At 38.3% G+C, this 20,272-nt stretch overlaps 1 protein-coding gene across 6 annotated transcripts in view; it reads right to left on the minus strand.

Moving 5' to 3' along the window:
- LOC145664628 (uncharacterized) overlaps window positions 1-20,272 on the minus strand; it is a 435,530-nt gene that overhangs the window by 240,995 nt on the left and 174,263 nt on the right. For all 6 annotated transcript variants that reach the window (XM_081731459.1, XM_081731455.1, XM_081731461.1 and 3 more), the window contains one exon: window positions 7,104-7,199. In XM_081731459.1, coding sequence (XP_081587585.1) covers window positions 7,104-7,145 — 42 coding nt within the window. In that variant the 5' untranslated portion in view covers window positions 7,146-7,199. The remainder of the gene's footprint in view (window positions 1-7,103; window positions 7,200-20,272) is intronic.

Raw genomic sequence — 20,272 nt, forward strand, 5'->3', positions numbered from 1 at the left:
AATCACAAAAAAAAAATTCTCTTCATCCCTATGGACCCGCCTGTTTTAAGGCAGAGGTCCGAAACAAATCTGAAAAATACTAAGGGGTGCACTGAATAAATGTGTAAAATTTCAATCTTTTAGGTGCAAAATTAGCTCGCTCAAATACCTCAGATTCCCGTACAAAACAGGATCTCAGGTGACAGTTTCCTGAGATATCCTATTTATTCTGGGACCATGGTTCGTACATCATTCTCTTCAGAACAGAACAGCCTTTCCAACGATATTATTTGTATGTCTCCATCTGAAGCGGGAAAATTTAAAAAAAAGCAATTTCTTGTTAAAAATAACCTTTTTCTTTTTTTTACTTTTTTGCTCCTCTGACCCCTGTTTTCACGCAAAAATCTGAAAAGTATCTGAAAAATACTAAGGGGTGCACTGAACGACTGTGCAAACTTTCGGTCTTCTGAATGCAAAATGTAAGCCCCGGAAATAATAATAATAATAATAATAATAATAATAATAATAATAATAATAATAATAATAATAATAATAATAATAATAGGCATAACAAAAAATATCTTAAATTTATTACGGAATACGACACTACTGTTTCAGAGGGTCGTCCCCGGCAGTGGAGGGAAACAAACAAAGGCCTCCTCGGTCGTCATCAAATGAAACCGCTGCAGGATAGGAACCTGGAATGTGCGATAGCTGTTACAGTGTGGAAAAACTGGAAAACCTGAAGAAAGAAATGGAACGTATCAAGATAGATATCTTGGGAATCAGCGAAGTTAGGTGGCCTGATGGAGGAGACATGTGGAGCGGGGACTATAGAATGATTTATTCAGGAGCTGTAAACGGTACAGCAGGAATCGGTTTTGTCCTGACTAAGAAGATCGGACAGAAAGTTATAAGCAGCTGGAGATACAATGAAAGGATAGTAATGTTGAAGATGGCAACCGAACCGAAGAATATGACGATAATCCAAGCATATATGCCTACATCAAGCTACATAGATGAAGAAGTAGAAGAAACCTATGAGCAAATAGAAGAATTATTGATGAAAGTTCAAGACCAGGACAATTTAATCATCACGGGTGACTGGAACGCAGTAGTCGGCGAAGGCAAAGAAGAGAACGTAACTAGGAATTTCGGCCTAGGAGAAAGGAATGCGAGAAGTGCACGATTAGTTGAGTTCTGCAAAAGCCATAATCCGATTGTAACGAACTCTCTCTTCGAACAACTACTAAGAAGGTACACATGTACAAGACCAGTAGACAAAGAAAGATACTAAATAGGCAACATATTGGTCCGACGAGAATTTAGAAATCAAGTTAAGAACAGTAAGAGTTACCCAGGAGCAGACGTTGACTCAGACCATAATTTAGTTCTGATGAAGAGCGAACTCCGACTAAAGAGGAAAAGAGTGCTAGCACCAAACAACAGATTGAACACAATCAAGCTTAGAAGAGATGAAAACATGAAAAGGGAATTTGAAAATGTGACAGACAAAGAGACGTTTACGGTAGCTTTAGTAGGGGATGACATAGACTCGAAATGGGAAGCCATGAAATTAGGGATTACAAAAGATGCCGACGAGTACATAGGAAAAGAAACGAGAACAAATATAAACCCTGGATTACAGCAGAAATATTGGGAATGATGGAGCAAAGAAGATAGTTCAAGACAGCAAACAAAGAAGAGGAGTACATGTGTAGAAATCACATCAACAGAGAAGCAAAAAGGCCAGGGAAAACTGGATAAACAACTTGTGCAAAGAAATTGAGGAAAATATTGTCAAAGACAATACAGAAACGGCATATAGAAAGGTTAGAAAACAGTTCGGTGAGAAAAAGAAACGCACATACATTATTATAGATAAGAACGGGACAACGCTAATAGAAGAGGAGCAAATAACAAGAAGATCGAAGGAATATATTGAAGAACTCTACATAGGAGACAGAGAAGAAAATATCGATGAAAATAAATTAGGACCATCAATTTTACAGCGCGAATTTGACAATGCATTGGAGAAAATGCAACATGGTAAAGCCCCAGAAATAGATCAAATACCAACAAAAGTGATTAAGAATCTCGGAACAGCAGCAAAGAAGAAACTATTTAATCTTATTAATGAAATGTACATCTCGGGAAAAATACCAGATACTTCGAGAAAAGCATATTGGTGCACATCCATAAGAGAAAAGGCGCACGAAAATGTGAAGAACACAGAACGTTAAGTTTGCTTTCCCATGCATCAAAAATACTGGGCAAAATTATCGCACAGAGAACAGAAGGAAAAATCGAAACCGGCTATCCGAGGACCAGTTTGGATTCAGGAGGAAAAGAGGAACAAGGGAAGCAATACTGACAGTGAGTCTGTAGTTGATCATGGAACAGCACATCAGAATAAGCAAACCAATTGTGATAGCATTTGTAGATATAGAGGAAGCTTTTGACAACGTAAATTGGAATATCATGTTCAGAGCACTGAAGACGCATTCTACGCGAATATGCTGAGAAGTGCAGAGCAGCTTAAAAACATGCTTAAGGTTTACCAAGACAATGATCCCAAGCACACAGCAGCGACAGTACCTTTGTGGCTTCTGTATCACTGTTTGAAGGTACTTCCAACTCCTCAGTCACCGGACTTAAACCTAATCAAACATCTGTAGGGAATACTGGATAAGAACATTCGACGCATACCAATCACCTTCAAGGTAAAATTACGAGGACGACCCGCAGAAGAATGGGGAAAACTTACTGACAAAGATACCAGGCACCTTGTACGAAGCATACCAAGACGTCTCTGGGCCGTGCTTAGGCGACAAGGACATTCTAGCAAATATTGATTGAGAGAAACCGAATATTAACGTGAGGTCACAATTGGCAGCAAATGTAGACAGTTTCTTTTCTGCTTAATTATTTTCTTTCACAATGGGAATATTCAGTTTACTATTTACGAAGTATCGGTTTTTGTTTACCATAGAAATGATTTGTTGTGGAACTGAAGTCAATAAACGTTGCGCTACGAACTGACCGAATATTAATGTGAACGACTGTATGCTGATATGCTTCTTTGCTTATTCCTTACTTCCTTTTAGTGTCTCAGGCAAAGTGGAAGAGTGCACATGCTCCTTGTTATGAAATGCTATTTTAAAAAAATAAAATAAAAGAATAAACAAAATATGTTCGAGTTGCGTCCTTATACAACACTGAGGTTATGAAACATGAAACTTATTCTTAACGTGGGCTCCGAACCACGATCGAGACTTGAACACAGTACAGTTCGCAAATGAACAGACCACGATGCAAGATAAAGTGTCACAATAGAGACCGTTTTCCACCACATTATTTCGCATCCACCAAAGTCGGATTACAGGACTATGTCACAAGCCAGCCTGGTCAAAACAGTTTCTGTTGGAACTTCAAGAGTTAATTTCCACTAATAGAGACATTAAACTTCCTGAAAAACAACATAATCAACAGAGTCAACGAAAATCACAGTGACAGGCCGAAATGGAAATTCAAAAGAAAGAGCAACGAACTTATAGCGTGCATGACATCGGACGCATCCTGCTGCATTTTCAATATGAGATTAATGTTAAATTAATATCATTGTTCTGACAAAATTAATGGAAAAATATTCAGAACTGAAGAGTACTTTTTGATTCACTGACAAGATGCAACATCAACTTCATTTACTGAAAAAGATTTAAATATAAGAGAAGTTTATGTAATAAGAAATTAATGACAGCCTTCTATCGTTTGAAATGCAGGACAATTCTCTCTCTTCAGTACTGCACTAACGGTTATATCGTGTCTCTCGCGTCGTGTAGATAAGACGAAATCGAAGCATACACTCGTGTTTAGCATGCATCACGCACATCGACTAAAGGTCAATCAATTATAGACATCTCTAGCGTAATTTTATGTTTCTAACAATTCAGGAAAAGGCACGAAAAGCAAAATCACAGCCTTAGTTAGGGAACTATTTTCCACGATAAGGTTAGTACTTCCACACATACAACACAGAACTTCATTACTAAGGAAGCACCAATCCGTTATTTTAAAACCAAAGATGCTGTTGAACCTGCTTTCGTGGATATAACCAACCAAATTCTACGTTTAATAAATAAATGAATAAATAAATATATAAAAATATAGTTCATTCCAACAGCAACAAAAACCCGCCAGCGAATTCCACCTTGTACCGATACAGTATTTGTAATCCACCGCCACCAACTTGTAATCCAATACCCAACTTTAATACATAATATCTTCAATTTCCTTTACCTACCCAAACCTTCCAAAACAACTGCATGCTATATTCTGTTATATTTACAAAGGCAATAAACGAAAGGAAGGAAAAACACCCACTTCAAATCGCCCCCAGAAATTACAGTTGAAAAACAAGAAACAGATCACGTTGATGGTTCTAGTACGTACGGTAATTCACCCAACACTTCAATTTTCATTCTTTCATTCATTTTTCTGTTCTTTCATGTTCGGAGTGTTCAGTGATGTGCTAATTCTGAGCGTTAAAAAAAGCTCTTCGCTAAACCCAGCCCCACTTTTCTGAATTTTACTGAAAAATTTTAGAAAATACAAAACCACAAAAAATCGAAAAGTGTGCCAGATAGTACTTGCAAAATGTTATTACATGGTCTACAGCAATACAAAATGTAAATTTTCAAGACTTTTCATAGTGTATTAATTTTGTTCCACAACAATGATGTCATAAACTGCGCACTCAATTTTCTTGTCTTTAAAAAAAAAAAAAGTTCAGACACAGTAATTATTTAATGTAATACTATTTTATACTAGCAGCGTTCACCCCGCTTCGCTGCGGTCACCCCGGAACGCAATAAACTTTGTTACTTAGATAATTTTTACTTTTTCGCTTTCAAGTGATATGATAGCAGCGTTCACCCCGCTTCGCTGCGGTCACCCCGGAACGCAATAAACTTTGTTACTTAGATAATTTTTACTTTTTCGCTTTCAAGTGATATGATAAAAACCATAGAAGATTGCAGTAAATCTTAACATTATATCGCCTGTCATTTATGTTAACGCGCCCCGCTTCGCTGCGGTCATCCCGGTGCTGGCATATTGTAAAAGTGTCTGTAAAAATAAGCAAATCAATTAAAAAATTTTAAACAGAAGATTCAAGCTATTTTCCGCTGTATATCGCCTGTCATTTATGTTAACCCGCCGAGTGACACGGTCATGCGGGTTGCATATAAATACGTTTATTTTTACCTATGATGAACTAATAACAAAGGATTTGTACGTTATGGACACTTGAATGGTCAATTATCTCAAGACACTGGTAATTAAAAATTAAAGTGATATGATAAAAACCATCTAGGGTCCAAATCCTAATAACCCCCCAAAAATGAAAGAAATTGGTTCAGCCGTATTAGCGTGATGAGCGGACAAAATTTTGTACGTTCTCTTTTATATATATAGATATAATATCTGGCTACTTTCTAATTTAAATAAAAAAAATCTTTCTTTGTCTAAGTTATTCATTAGTAGTCATAAGCATGAAGTAAGATTAGCGAAGAGCTATATTTGGTATTTTCAATCAAGTTTAGATCACATATTCAGAAGCCCGACACAGACATCCGACTTCATTCCCTAATGCAATTTACGTACTAATTTATAAAGGTAACCAAGGAAGTTCTGTCGCTTTTTGTGGAGGTCTGTGTCCAATTTGCACTCACATCGTGAGTTGAATGCGAATGGAGATAAGTCGAAGGTCAGTTGGTGTGGGTATATCCAACATACTACAGGTTGTGGCAGTTCAGTTACACCGTGAACTTGCGTAAGGATAGAGTGAACATGGGACCTCCACAGAGCGTTATAAGGGCGTGTACGCAATCAAAATGGGGCCAAACACAGTTGCAGCGGGAAGGAAAATATGCCAGGCCTTTGGTGATGGTGTCCTAACTACGCGGACAGTGCAGCGGTGGTTTAAAAGTTTAATGACGGTGACGAAACATTCGAAGACGCACCACGTGCCGGAAGACCAACATATGTACAAAATGAAGATCTTCAGGCAGCAATTGAGGCGAACAGTGGCCAGACTGGTACTATGTGTCAGGAAACTGGTACTACAATTCAGTGTGAGTGGAGAAACCATTCGGAAGCACCTCCATCAACTTGGGAAGCACTGCAAGTTGAGTCAATGGGTCCCACATGATTTGACTCTAGGCCAGAAGGCAACGAGAGCAGACACCTGTTTCTTTGCTGTCTCATCTAAGGAAAGGGTAGGGTGTTGGCACGTAATTAGAAGTGGTCTTGTACGAAGCTCCGCGGCGCCGTCATCATTGGTTAGCATCCCATGAACCGGTCCCAGAACAGCCAAAACCAACAGTGCACCAGAAGAAGGTCCTCCTGTGTGTTTGGTGGACTGCTCGCGGCATCATGCATCAGAACTGCTACCAGCTGTCAGAGCATCAATACAACTGTGTACTGTCAGCAGTTGAGCCGTGTTCAATAATAACTCAAAACTCTGGAGCCAGCACTTCTAAATCGCAAAAGGTTCCTCCTGTTACAGGACAACGCTAAGCCCCACGTGGCTAGAATGACCCAGGACACCATTCTACGCTTTGGATGGGAAACACTATTGCATCCGCCATACTCCCCGGACATTGCACCGTCCGATTACCGCCTGTTCCATTCCTTGGAAAATCATCTTCGAGGGCGCTAGTTCAAATCCCTAGTAGAGGTGCAAAATGCACTTGATACTTTTTTCGCTTCACGGCCCACCAAGTTCTACCGCGACGGAACCCATGGCCTTCCACAACGTTGGCAGAGGTCGTCGATGCTGATGGGGACTACCTGGCGTTACAGTACTCGAAATGTTAAGAGAAATAATTGAAATTTTGCTGGGCAATAATAGTTAGCACATGAACTCCCATGGTTGTGCTCTCTGGTTTCTTGACTGCTATTCGCTAACTCTTAATTCAAACAGTTCCCTAATATTCTCAAAATGTTGATCAAATTGTGCCCCACCGGAACTGGACCCCGCAACTATGAACACCCAAAACATGAGTAGCAAAACTTCCACTACTACAAAATAATGCAATCAAACGCATTAATTTTGTACTTACCTCTGGCTCTGCCCCGTCCGGATATGACCGGACGGCGCTCATGTTGACCCTGCCAGGTCAGCTCGCCTTGAGATCTTCCAACATTTTGTTTAAGATCTATCGAAAAGAGGAGAAATGAATGTTAATACATGAAAATATGTGCAAAATTAAAACATTAGATATTATTAAAAATGTATTGTGTATATATAGGCCCTATGCAAGAAATATTATAAACATCTTCAATACTTCTCAAACAACTTACTTATACACACAACATGTCCAGATACTTATCGATTTCATGAAGCACATAGAGCTGAAAACATGTCAGATGTCTGGGTTGACAACGGTCAGGTGGAGACTGCAGCACCATGATCTTGGTGGTGGTAGTGGTGTGTTAGGGCAAACTCCATATTACATGAGAAGCAATAGAACGGCAGTGGGCAGCGAACTGAGCAGACGGTGACACAGTTAAATGCGCGACCACTTAAAAGAGGGCAAACTATTGGAGCTCGGACATGTGATATGAGCGTGACGAATTGACAAGTGCGTCGGGTGTGTCACTAGGGACAGCGTCCAAGGTGATGACGGCCTAAAAAACGAATCGCAAAACCAGAGCAGCGAAGAGGAACAGTGGTCGGAACCCTCAGTGAAAGGTCCAGCTGAGCATTAAAGCTGATTGTCAATCAGAACCGCCCTGTGACGGAGGCACATGTAACGAAAGAACTTAATCAGCACCTCCTACAGCCAGTGTCGACAATCATAGTCGGATAAATCATCCTTCATTTTATTTAAAACCAGTGGCGGCCGGTGGATTGCGGTTTCGGGTGTTGCAGTACGAGCGATAAGAGACAGAAGATATAAGGTTGACTCATTGACTAATCAGCATAACTTTAGATGCAAATGCTATGTGACATGTTAAATTAAATAAAATTATGTTTTTTTTAAAAAAAATAAAAAAGCAGAACATTTTATCCGATTAATCACCTTAATTAATTAGTAAGTTCATTCTCCTCTCTTTGATTGGAGCAAATCTGTCTAATACATATTGGTTGAACTCTGGTATTCTTATTGTCAGGTCTTTTTCGATGGAAAGCATAACCAATGGTGATAACCTTTCTTGGGACATTCAGTTCCTTGAAAGTGTCAATTCTTTCTCATGTGGAAAAAAACTTTTCGTCTTTTGCTGACGCCATAGGTACTGTTAATATTAATTTCAAAGCTTTGTAGATTTACTAAATATTTTTTCTAGATTATTGCGAACGATTCATTCTAGCAAACTCAGTCCTTGACAGTGATCCGAATTCCTTTTCAGCGTTGACTGAAGAGAGTTCGTAGCAGAGATTAGTGTTATAAAAAAAATGTACATTGAACACACTTTATTCACAGTTTATCCAGGAAAATTTAAAATAAATTGAGGAAATGTATCTGGTGCAAACAACACTACTGCATAAGATATCCTGTAAATTTAAACTGGATTTTTTTTTCGAACACTCTCCTGAATTGCCCTTTGCTTGTTTTGCCTAAGCCTTAATTGCAAATTTTTCCTCAGTTGAAAACTGGTCAATGTTTTTTTTAAGTTATTTACAGAAGTCATGGTATACAATTCATTCAGAATTTGTAGGTTTTTACAGAATTAAAGCACACACAATAAAATTAAACCTAATAATTAAAAACCAAAACAGCTGATACAAAATAGGTACTGGTATATGAATTCCGAATGTCACATATTCATACATCAACACACACACATGTGCGTAAAAGAAAAAACTACATTCCAAATCATCCGTCTTGCTTGTTACGCAATGCACGATGAACACAATATACTTCCACATGAGGCGAAACAATGCCTACCAATGTGATATGTTCTGGAAAGGAAACCTCGAAACCCGCCAGATGAAGGATCAGCATGTAACAGAAGCCAAAAAAAAAAAAAAAAAAAAAAAAAAAATCAAAGAACATCAAAACAAACAGCACTGCCAGTTCTACACCCAGAAATGTTAACTGGGAGGGGTCCAAAGTATTTGAGGGAGGTCCAATACGTCTACATAATATGGAACCTGTCTTATACTGCACCCGAAAAGACGATAAGTAGTTCACCTATATTTTTAGAAAAAAATGATAGAACGATTATTTTTATAAAAGAAGAGTATGATGAGGCGTAAAATAAAATATTTAGCATACATCAATTGTTTCTGTGTTAGAAAAGTATAGTTTATTAAGAAAGTCTACAAATGTTAGTCAAGTTTCGAAATTTTTGGGAGGTCCGGACCCGGTGGACCCCTCGTGGCTATGCCCCTGAGCATTGCTAATTAGTCCCAAATTCAATGTGGCGTTCCCCATCATACAGTTTTATGTGGAAATTACAAAGAGTATAAAATATACTTATTTTATAAAAGAAATATGTTTATACTAAAATACTATCCACAGAGGGGGGGGGGAGCGATTCTACATACTGACTTATTAATATTTGATTCACAAATTACTGTAGAAGAAGCCTTCATTATCAATATAAGCTAAGAATTAACTTGTAAATGTGGGTCTACTTTCATTTGTTTTCTCCTCTACTAGATATTTTCTTTCTTATTTTGTAATTTTGCAATCACTTTTTTTTAAATTGTCATTATATTGATTTGCTTCAGTATGGTTCCGTAATTTAAAAATATGAATGCATAAAAACAAATTCCATTTGTTAATTGCTAGTGAAAGAAAATTCAGAAATCTTATTTAGCGTGAAAAACCTTCTCGTTCACTGGAAATCGTGCTGTGTTGCAGAAGCACTGCAACGACCAGTCCCTTTAACTTCTGAGATAGGGGAAAGGAGACTTAACATTTGCTCCAATTCCCGCGCTGAAGGAATGTGGTCGTTGCATGCTCGCTGCAACACAATGTAAATTAGAGACTCTGTGACGGATTATTTTTCGCTTTTAAAATGAATTAACGGAACGGACAGTTACAGAAGTAAAAAATATGTTATTTAAAGTGTATATATGCAAGTATTAAAGAGTATTTTTTCTGTTCTTTACTACTATTGATAATAATATTTTTTCTTGAAATACTTTGGTCGTTGCGCAACGCTGCAACACTAACATTAGCCGCCACTGTTTAAAACCTTCATTTTATTCTGTGTGTGGCGGTCGCCCAAAGAAGAATATGATTCGCAGCGTCTCCGTAAAAAATTGTAAAACAAGGTGGCTCGGCTCCTCTGTGATGATTTGGGCTGGGTCCTAAGCTGACGGCTTATAAATCGCGTTACTGCCATTTTAGAGGACCATATGGATCCTACGGTCCAGATGCTCTTCCCCAACACTGGTCGTATCTGAGGTGCTGAGAAGTCTCATAAAATCGTTGAAATTGTGCTTGATTCATCGAAACTAAATGTTTTGTGCCATTTAATATTCCAAACTGTACGGTCTGTACTTCTTTCCAGAAGAAACTGTGACTGGAGAAATATTCCTATACATGCTTATTTCGTTTCGTGCCTTATACCACAGCTTGAACATGATATTGCAACTTTATTTATCAACTGGATGAAGCCCCTTGGCATTTTAATCGCAATGTTAGGAATTACATTAACATCAAACTGTCACGCTGCTTGATTGGGTGATCTGCTCACAATAATCAACAGCTGTTATGTTGACCACCAAAATCACCGGACTTAACCTGCTTTTTCAATTGGGAGATCTCAAAGGCATTGTATACAGACCATCTCTGCCTCAAGATTTTAGTGAACTGCAAGAGTGCATTACTGCTGCAGTGCAAGGTGTTGATGAAAACATACTTAAAAAAAAAAAAAAAAAAACCGGGAGGAATTAAATTACCGAATTCGTGTGTGAAGGATAACGCAGCAAATTCACGATCAATATCTGTGAGTTTTGCATTACAATTTTTATTACTGAAACTTCGACTGTTCTAACACTTTTGTGTCAAATTTTAAGTGATTTGCACAATTAGTAAAGAAGTATGAGAGTTGTAATCGTCCAAATAGTTTTGAAACACCATGTATGTAAATACATAAAATTACGAATTTTCTTCGAAATCGTTTAAACAACTTTTCCTAATTTCAGGAATTCAGTTTGCACAATTGAGTACATAGGGAAGGGTAAGGGGAAAAAACAAGGAATGTCCATGTGTGTGCTTTATTGGGTGCTCTTAGTACTATTTGACAGTATATGCCATGCATGCCTAAATGTCGAAATGTCCATGTAAAACGGGGCAAAAGATTTGACTACACTATTCTTTATTACGCGGTTTACAATATAAAATCGAAGTTTTCTCGAAAATGCAGTTTTGTGACAATCCTCCTTTCCCCCCCCTTATCCTTCATTTACAGTTCTATGGAATCATCTCATAGGAATGACAGGTACACTTCTGGTCACAAAAACCTAGACTGCCTTCCACAGTGATAAAAAAAAAAAAAATGAACCTACATCTTTACGTCCATCGGATGTGTGCTTAAAGAGAAATTTATTTTCTTTCACTTCTGACAGAGACGAACACGTGTAGTCTTAAGCGAACCAATAGACCATCATGTTGCCGCCAAGTAAGTATATATTTGACCATCGTAGCATACTAGGTGATACGGAATAATTCTGCAAGAGACAGGATTACCAAGAAAGCTACATACAGATGGTGATCAGAAAAATGTAAACACCTGTAATTGGCAACACGTCAGATGTATGGGTTGGCAGTGGTGTCGTGGCGCCCGCAGCGCCGGACCGCTGGTGGTGGTGTGTTAGGTCGATCTCCATACTACGTCAGGCGCAGTGGAACAGCAGTGTCCAGTGGTTGCAGCAGACGGAGGTAGTGTAAAATGGGAGACCTCTCAGATTTTCAGAGGGCAAATTGTTGGTGCGCGGTTGTGGAGTGAGTGTGACGGCAGTGGCTACTGTGTTAGGTGTGTCGCGTGGGACAGTGTCGAAGGTGATGACGGCCTACACAACACACGGGAAAACCATATCGGGGAAGCGGAACAGTGAGCGGAAGAAAATCATGAGTGACAGGTCACGCCGGGTATTAAAGCGCATTGTCACGTAGAATCGTCGTGCCACTGCGGAGCAAGTGACCGAGGAACTCAATCAGCACCTCCCCACCCTGTTTCGACAATCACAGTCCGCTGCGAATTACATGACATGAACTTACGGGGTCGTGTTGCACGGGCCAAACCGCTCATCAGGGACCATAACGCTTTCACACGCCGCAAATGGTGCCGCGACCATGCAACTTGGACCGTTGAGGACTGGAAACGTGTGATATGGTCGGATGAGTCATCCTTCACCCTATTCCCAACCACGGGCCGTGTTTATGTGTGGAGAACGCCCAAAGAAGCTTATCATCTGCAGGGTCTCCGCCCAACTGTGAAACATGGCGGAGGCTCGGTGATGCTGTGCGCCGCCATATTATGGTTTTCTTTGGGTCCTGTGGTCACACTTAGCGGACGAATCACTGCCAATGATTATGTCGCAATTTTAGGAGACCACTTGCATCCTATGGTCCGGATGTTGTTCCCGGACAATGACGCCATCTTCCAGGATGATAATGCACCCATTCACACAGCTGGCGTTGTTGCAGCGTGGTTTGAGGAACATCGGGATGAAGTTCAACACCTCCCCTGGCCCGCCCAATCCTCAGATCTCAACATAATTGAACATCTGTGGTCCGTCTTGGAAACACGACTCCGGCGACGATTTCCACCTCCATCCTCTCTCACAGAACTGGCCGATGCCCTGCACGAGAAATGGTGTAAAATTCCACTTGCTACCATTCACGACCTTTATGCCTCCATCCCACGTCGCATCAAGGCTGTTCTGAAGGCGAAAGGTGGCCCGACACCATATTAATCTGGTAAGTTGCAATTTCCTTCAGGTGTTTCCATTTTTCTGATCACCATCTGTACATACGGACGTAGAAGCATTTTCGAAGCCATGCTTTCGTGATTTGGTGGTCAGCGCCACAGAACTCCGTAAAACTACTTATTTTTAGCATGGGTTCGAATTAGGGATGACCAGAACCGGTTCCTGGTTTTCGGCTCTGAACGTATCTGGTTCTAGAGGATCCGGTTCCGGGACCAGTTTTTCGGATCCACGCCAGGAACCGGGTTTTCGGATCCAGGTCTGGACCGGTTTTGAAAACCGGATTTCCAAGCAGGAACCGGAGCTTTGTGGTCATCCCTACGCTAAACCCGAGCTGCTGACAGGCTGTGAACAGTGTGCTAGATTAAATGGTGGAAGCGACAGGTAGGCCCCAGGCGGCGGCCGTTTGTCTCATTTGGCTAAACACCCACTGATGGACCAAAATTTTTTCCTGGAGGCACAAGTGGGTATGGGCGAGAGCGCGTGGACCTCTTTGCAGTGCTCTGAAAGTAACCTTTGTGCCTCCTTTACGGGTATTTGGGAGCTTTCGGGTCCAGGTCTGGAACCAGTTTCTAAGATACGGTTCTGGAACCGGTTTCCAACATCTGGCTCTGGAACTGGATTTTCGGTTCCGGAACCGGTTCTGAAAACCGTACTCCAAGAACCGGTTCCTTGCGGAAACGGAACTTTGTGACCATCCCTAGTTCGAATTCTGTCTGCTACTTCTTGTAAAGTGAAGAATCTGAATTTTGCTGCAACGAACATGCATACTGCATGTATCATGTATAGGAGCAAGAAAATTACAAAAACATCACAGCTAAGTTAATATAGGAAATTAAATCATATATATTAAACCAAATTACAAATCATTCTCCTCTTGTCTCTAATGTGCACGTAGTTCCGGATTCGATTCCCTATGAGAACAGAAAAAAAATGATTCCACGGCCTAAAGGACATAACGTCGTGGGACGTTAAACGAAAAATTCTTTTCTTTGTTTTTACTTTTTTGTTTCTAATATATTTTTGAACAGAAAACAATTGAAAAGATGTTAATCAAGAAACTACTTATTCAGTATTTCAATCATTTGTTCAATAAGCCATTATGCAAAAAACATAAATGGTCACTAAATTATAAGCTATTTTAGAACTACAAAACTTGTTAGTTACGTTTGCTAATAAACATTGACGTTACTGACCATCTTTTAAATATTTACAAAGAAAAAAAAACAGACTTTGACTTAAAATTCTAGAGTAGAAACGTAGGGGTAATGATGTTCTTTATGCTAATTTACTAATAACGCGGGAAAGAAGATTCAGTAGCTACCATTTAATTTATCAATGTTTATTATTTGCTGATGGTAACAATATTACGGCAGAAAACTTTAAATTTAAGAAATCTCAAAATCCGGTAATATTATTTAACTTTTAATAGCAACAAATATGGTAAGCCCTCCTCGTCGATCTAGTTGCCGGTATCCACAGATGAGGGGTTTGCAGCATTCGGTTGCAGATTATAAGATGCAGTTTATCCTGAGTTCGAGTTCCACTGAAAAACATGTGAATCTTTTAACTGCTCTCGGTGTTTCTGTGGTGTCCTTGTCGTTTGCATAATATGAAAAAGCAGAACAAAAGTGTCAAGTCAATGTTATTAAGAGAAAGTATGAAAAAATACTTTCAAAATAAAGCGACAAAAAGGAAAAAGCGGGTATACTTAGTGCTTCAGTTTTTGCTCAAAAATAAAAATAAGAAAGTGGTCAATGCATGTGCACTCTCGGTCAAAGAGGCTTTAAGTTCAATTCTCGGTGGTTGAATCAGAGTTTAGAGTTCCTTTCAGAAGCAAAGGAACAGGAGACGTGGATTTAGAGTTTATAGTGTGATCAAAACCTCATGAATTTTCGCCAGGAATCGAATCCAAGTCTCCAGTAACAGAGGCGCGCGAGCTAACCATATAGCCAGGAGAAAGCTCAATTCGCACAAGGAGTTCACTGCTTCAGATCCCTGCTTAAACTGTAGGTCTCATTCTAGCATCTCTGCTTACCGCTACAGTTAAATACAAACCAAACAATCAATCAACAAGTTTGGAGGAGGAACAGGGGCGAAAAATTTCCACTCACATCATATACTTCTAGTGAGCTCCTACGAGGTTATACGGTTATCCCAAGCGTCTTTGATACAGGAGGCCAGAGTTCGATTCACAGTGGTAGAACATGTGGTTCGAATCCCATAGTCTGTCACAGCTAGTGTTGTAAATAGAAAAAAAAAAACGATTCGTATTTTTTCAGAAATGTACGTTTTTTTTTAGAAAAAAAAACATTGCCTCTCGTTTTTTTTCTAAATTTCGTTTTCTTTCAAATAGTCATTTGTAATGCATCTTACGTCTATTTAAGTATGAAATATTTTTATGTTGGTGTAATCACCGTAAAATGCAACATAAATTAAACGCTAGATACTGATACGCTACAAATATTTTACAATTTACATGAATACCATACTTATTAACAATTCGGGTTTCAGCAGTTTTCATCAATATCAACTAAGAAATAAAAGTAGAAATGGAATTTTGTTTTTTCGTGAATGCAGGCCTTTAATAAGTACGAAAATAATGTCACGAACAGTATAAAATTCCAATAACTTGTCTAAAGGTAAAAACTAATACTAATTTGCCTAATAGTATTTTTCTAAATGTCATATATAAATAATTTGTCGAGTAGATATATATGATATGCAGAGCCGGCTCTACCATATATGCAGTGGCGTATTTACGATTTTGTTTCGGGAGGCATTTCGGGGACATTTGCCTGAAAATGTGAAAATTCTGCAAGATATTTCATATACTTTACTATAGTAAGGAGTAAGGTTTCGGGGGGGGGGGGTTAAGCCCGGAAGCCCCCCTAAATACGCCACTGCATATATATGCAACACGTGCATTTGCGTGGAACGGCAAGCTTGGATGGTCCGGCAAAATCTGTCATAAGTATATTATTTAAATAAAATATTTCTTGTTGGAAACAGACTTCATGATGATGGTAGTTACATTTACTAAGCTGACCTTCTATTTGAATACAACATTCATAAATTATGTTTAGGTTGCATTAGTTTAAGGCCACATGGACAATGCTAAAGCAAATGCTCGAATAAATCCGAGCACAAATTGCTTGATTGTTGTCAAATGCAAGAATTCAATTATCGAATATTAGTGAATATCTGTTCCGTTTAGTAAGTTATCACAATTTTGATATGAAAGTAGTCTTGTTTTTGTCAGAAGCAAGTTCCTTATCATTGAAGATAGAAACAAGTTTTTTTTAAAAAAAAGAAATGTTAGAAGATGTAGAAGAAAAATCAAGAAATCAAGATAAAAGACCTAGTTGCACTGGAATTTCAAACTGATACATTGAGATTGAAGCTCGATAGTGAATTCTATAAAAAGGATTACCATCTTTCCTCTGCAGGTGTGTTTGCTTTATCTTTCACTATCATAATAGATTAACATTTAAAGAAAAAAAGAGACACAACGGGATTGCATTTTTAGTAAGTATTTAAGCCTTTCTGAGTGCAACTGCACTTACCCTCACCTTTGTTGTTCATGCTGGAGTAGCATTCTTAAAATCATGACTTCTAAGATTTGTTCTTTCTGGAGAAAGGAGGAGGCGGCAAATTATGCCATTGCATGAGGCGACAAATTGACTAGGACCTGAATATAGGATGACTCAATTTGAAGTAATGCAGGGTGTTTCAAAATTAATATTAGGGTTTTGAAACTTTGATTACAATTAACTTACAATTATAAATATTATATCAAATGAAAGAGCAACTCAAACAGTTTTGTACCCACGCATGTACATGCATTGTTTCTTCTATCTGCCGTTAGAAAGATCAAGTAGCAAAGATGGAGACTAGAGAGCAGAAAGCTTTTTGTGTTTTAATAAAGATAGAACCTGTAGAGTGCAACCGTCTGTGTGAAGAATATTAAGGAGACGTTTGCAACTACGTTTTTATTGTTTGCAGTTGCTACAGGTCTAAAGCCTACAGACTACGGTTTACGTGCCAATTTTGCAAGTGAAATATTCCTGCATAACAATGAAGATTTTCTGGATCGTGTCGTCTTCAGTGATAAATCGACTTTTCACCTAAGAGCTAATGTGAACACTCATAATGTTTGCATCTGACCGTCAGCAAATCCTCAGGAGATGGTACAATTGAAACGAAACTCCCCTAAATTGAATGTGTTTTGTGCCATGTGGCGGAAAGTTTATGGGCCTTTCTCGCCTATCGACTAGATGTGTGCCGTGTGACGAATGAATCTCACATTGAACACTTGTAGCAAAGACTGTTTGAGGTGCTCTTTTACTTGATGCATTGCTTATAATTGTACGTAAAATGTAATAAGTACTACGAAGACTTAAAACCCCAAAATTTATTTTGAAACACCCTACGTTTCTCACCAACAGTGTTGGAAGTAAGATGTAAAAAGGAGAGAAAATTTTCCTTATAAAGTTATTGTTTACAACCATATTATTATTAGTCGAGACTATAACTACAACAACAACACAAGTTAGTAGTCAAAAAAATGTAATCAAATGTGTACTCGGTGGCCCATGTGGCCAAAGTGGCACACACAGGTGTGTCACTTGTTTAATCCGCTCCAGTGTGGACACTAATTAAGATATCGGGATATTATTCTTGCAAAATGTGGTTGGACTATAGTTTATCATATTAATTTCCTTCTCAAATTTCACCCCAGTCAAAAATTCGAGAATTTTTTAATTTCGAATTTCCTTTACTTTTTTCCTTGTAGCTTCCTTCGTCGTAGAAAGACATCCTTAAGACTTGCCAGTAGATACCTCGGATGGATACCTAACTGTTGACATCAATTGGACGGGCCTTGTGCGCAGTGTTGCCATTTAGGGAAATTAAAATTCTCCTATATTTGGGCAAAAAATTAGAAACTTTTGTTTATAAATCCGTACCTATATGTCCGAGTGCAAGTCAACTTACGCCAATCGAACATTCGTCCTTACTTAACAAACGAAAGTACAGATCGTTACAATGGGGTAATTAGGGGGCGCACGTAAAATTCGTATTTAGGTTCTAGCCCTTGATTTTTCTAATTTTCCCTTACTTTTCTGTTTACCGTAATATATTTTTGGTAATTAGAAGCTTTGTTCCTTAAATATCGCCATAATACTTGTAGGATATATTAGTGGTGTACCAATGTTTGATTTAAGATAGTTTGCGTCTGTTTGGTAGCAGTGTTGCCAGCTACAGAATATTTTAATTCCAGATTTTAGGGGGAAATTTTGGAAAAATTATATATTTGTCTCTATTATTTCCCTCTTGTTGGCTATATCGGAACAAACGTACCAGCATCTGAAAGTCTCGTCTTTGCTCTACACAATGCACTATAGAATGTTTAAATAGAATAATTAGGGGAAGTACAGTTGAGGTTTACAGTGGACCTTGTTCTCTAATTGGAAAGATAACTGTGATTTTTTTTAAAGGTAGAATGAGATATTTTTAATTGACATGCTTACTTTATTAGATATCGTCACAATACTTGTAGGATATATTAGAGGGATACCAAAGCTTATTTTAAGATAGTTTGTGTGTGTCTGATAATAGTGTTGCTAGCTACAAAAAATTTTAATTCCAGATTTTTGGGGCAAATTTTGGGAAAAATTCCCTTTTCTATTTCTATTATTTCCTTCTTGTTGGCTACATTCGAACAAATGCATCCTTAGCCTACACAGCGCACCATAAAAAATTTTACTAGAATAATTAGGGGAAGTACAGTTGACGTTTATAATAAACCATGTTCTGGAAATGGTAAGAAATGGTGAATTTCTGAGGTAGAATGAGATTTTTTTTTTAAATTTCATGCTTACTCTGTTATATATCGCCATGATACTTGTAGGATATATTCTTGGAGCACTACGGTTTATTTTCAGATAGTTTTCTTTTGTCTGATGGCAGCGTTTCCAGCCAAAACAATTAATTTCCGCTATTAGGTGAAAAATTCGGAAAATTTCCCTTTTCCCCTCTATTATTACCCTCTTACTGGCTACATTGAAACAAACGTACCACTACCTGAAAGCTTCCTCTTTGCCCTATAGAGCGCACCATAAAAAGTTTCAATAGGATAATTAGAGAAGCTGTACCCCGGCATATTTGATTTTTGCTTCTGAGGCGTAAAAAGTGTCAGAATTTCATGTGTATGACATATTTTTTCTTTCCCTCTTTGAATGGAAGCCAGGGACTTCAGGATTTCGCTGTACCTTGTCAACACACCAAAGATTTGTTTAGGTGATTTAAACCCATATAGCAGCAGTGGTGCTAGATACAAAAAATTTTTGAAATTCGGTTAGGGATTTTTTGTAAATTTTCACCCCTACATTTCCCTCAATAATTTCCCACCGATTGGCAACACTGTAATACAACTTACACCAAAAAATAGCCACATTCATTTTCTTAAAAACAAAGCCTTAACCATATCAATCGAATGAATAGTTTTTGAGCAATAAGTCACTAACTGGAAATGTAGGAAAACGCCAAAAATGACCTGGGACCGAAAGGAATAATCACACAATTTTGCTCGTATAGGTTCAAAGAAACAAACGATTTGTAAGTTACGAGGGCTTCGACTCAAGTTCTGTTGATTACTTCAATAATCTGCAACATAAATCAATAAATAATCGTTACCAGAAAAAAAAAACAGACTTTTGAAAAAAAACATGAAAAAGAACAATGTTTTTTATTGAAAAAAAAACTTCACAGAAAAAAAAACGTTTTTTTTACAACACTAGTCACAGCCCGATTGCAAGGGGCGCTAAACTCTGATCAACAATCGAACCAGTGTCTACTTCCAAATCACTTAATCCAAGCATCAAAAACTTGTTGTTCACTGAAACAAGTTACGGGCTTCAGGCATTGAATACAAGTAAATAAAGCTCAAGAACTCTGATATAGACTACCTGTGATTTGTCATGTTTATTACTATAAGCAGAAGGTATAGGCCTACGGAAATGTCTGGAGGTTTATGGTGGTAATGAAGCCGAGGTAGGTACTTGTATATTAAACACAGAGCGTTCTTTTTTTTTTAATACATGTGTCTCACAAACGAAATACAAACACATTAACTAAACTTCTGATCCCTTACAGGTGTAAGTAACGTAATAGAAACAACAGTACACAATCAAATAGACGAAAGCGTTCTATTAAAAATTATTTCATAGATTGTAGCATTGTAGGCTGTCTTCCTTAATTAGGAGATGCAAGTAATTTCCTTCTTAATAATATTAAAAAAAAAAAAACTGAGTATCACCAATTGTTTAAGCAGTTTAACAG

Source organism: Thermobia domestica, chromosome 11, assembly GCF_964235325.1.
Source record: "Thermobia domestica chromosome 11, izTheDome1.hap1.1, whole genome shotgun sequence".
NCBI classification, from domain to species: Eukaryota; Metazoa; Arthropoda; class Insecta; order Zygentoma; family Lepismatidae; genus Thermobia; species Thermobia domestica.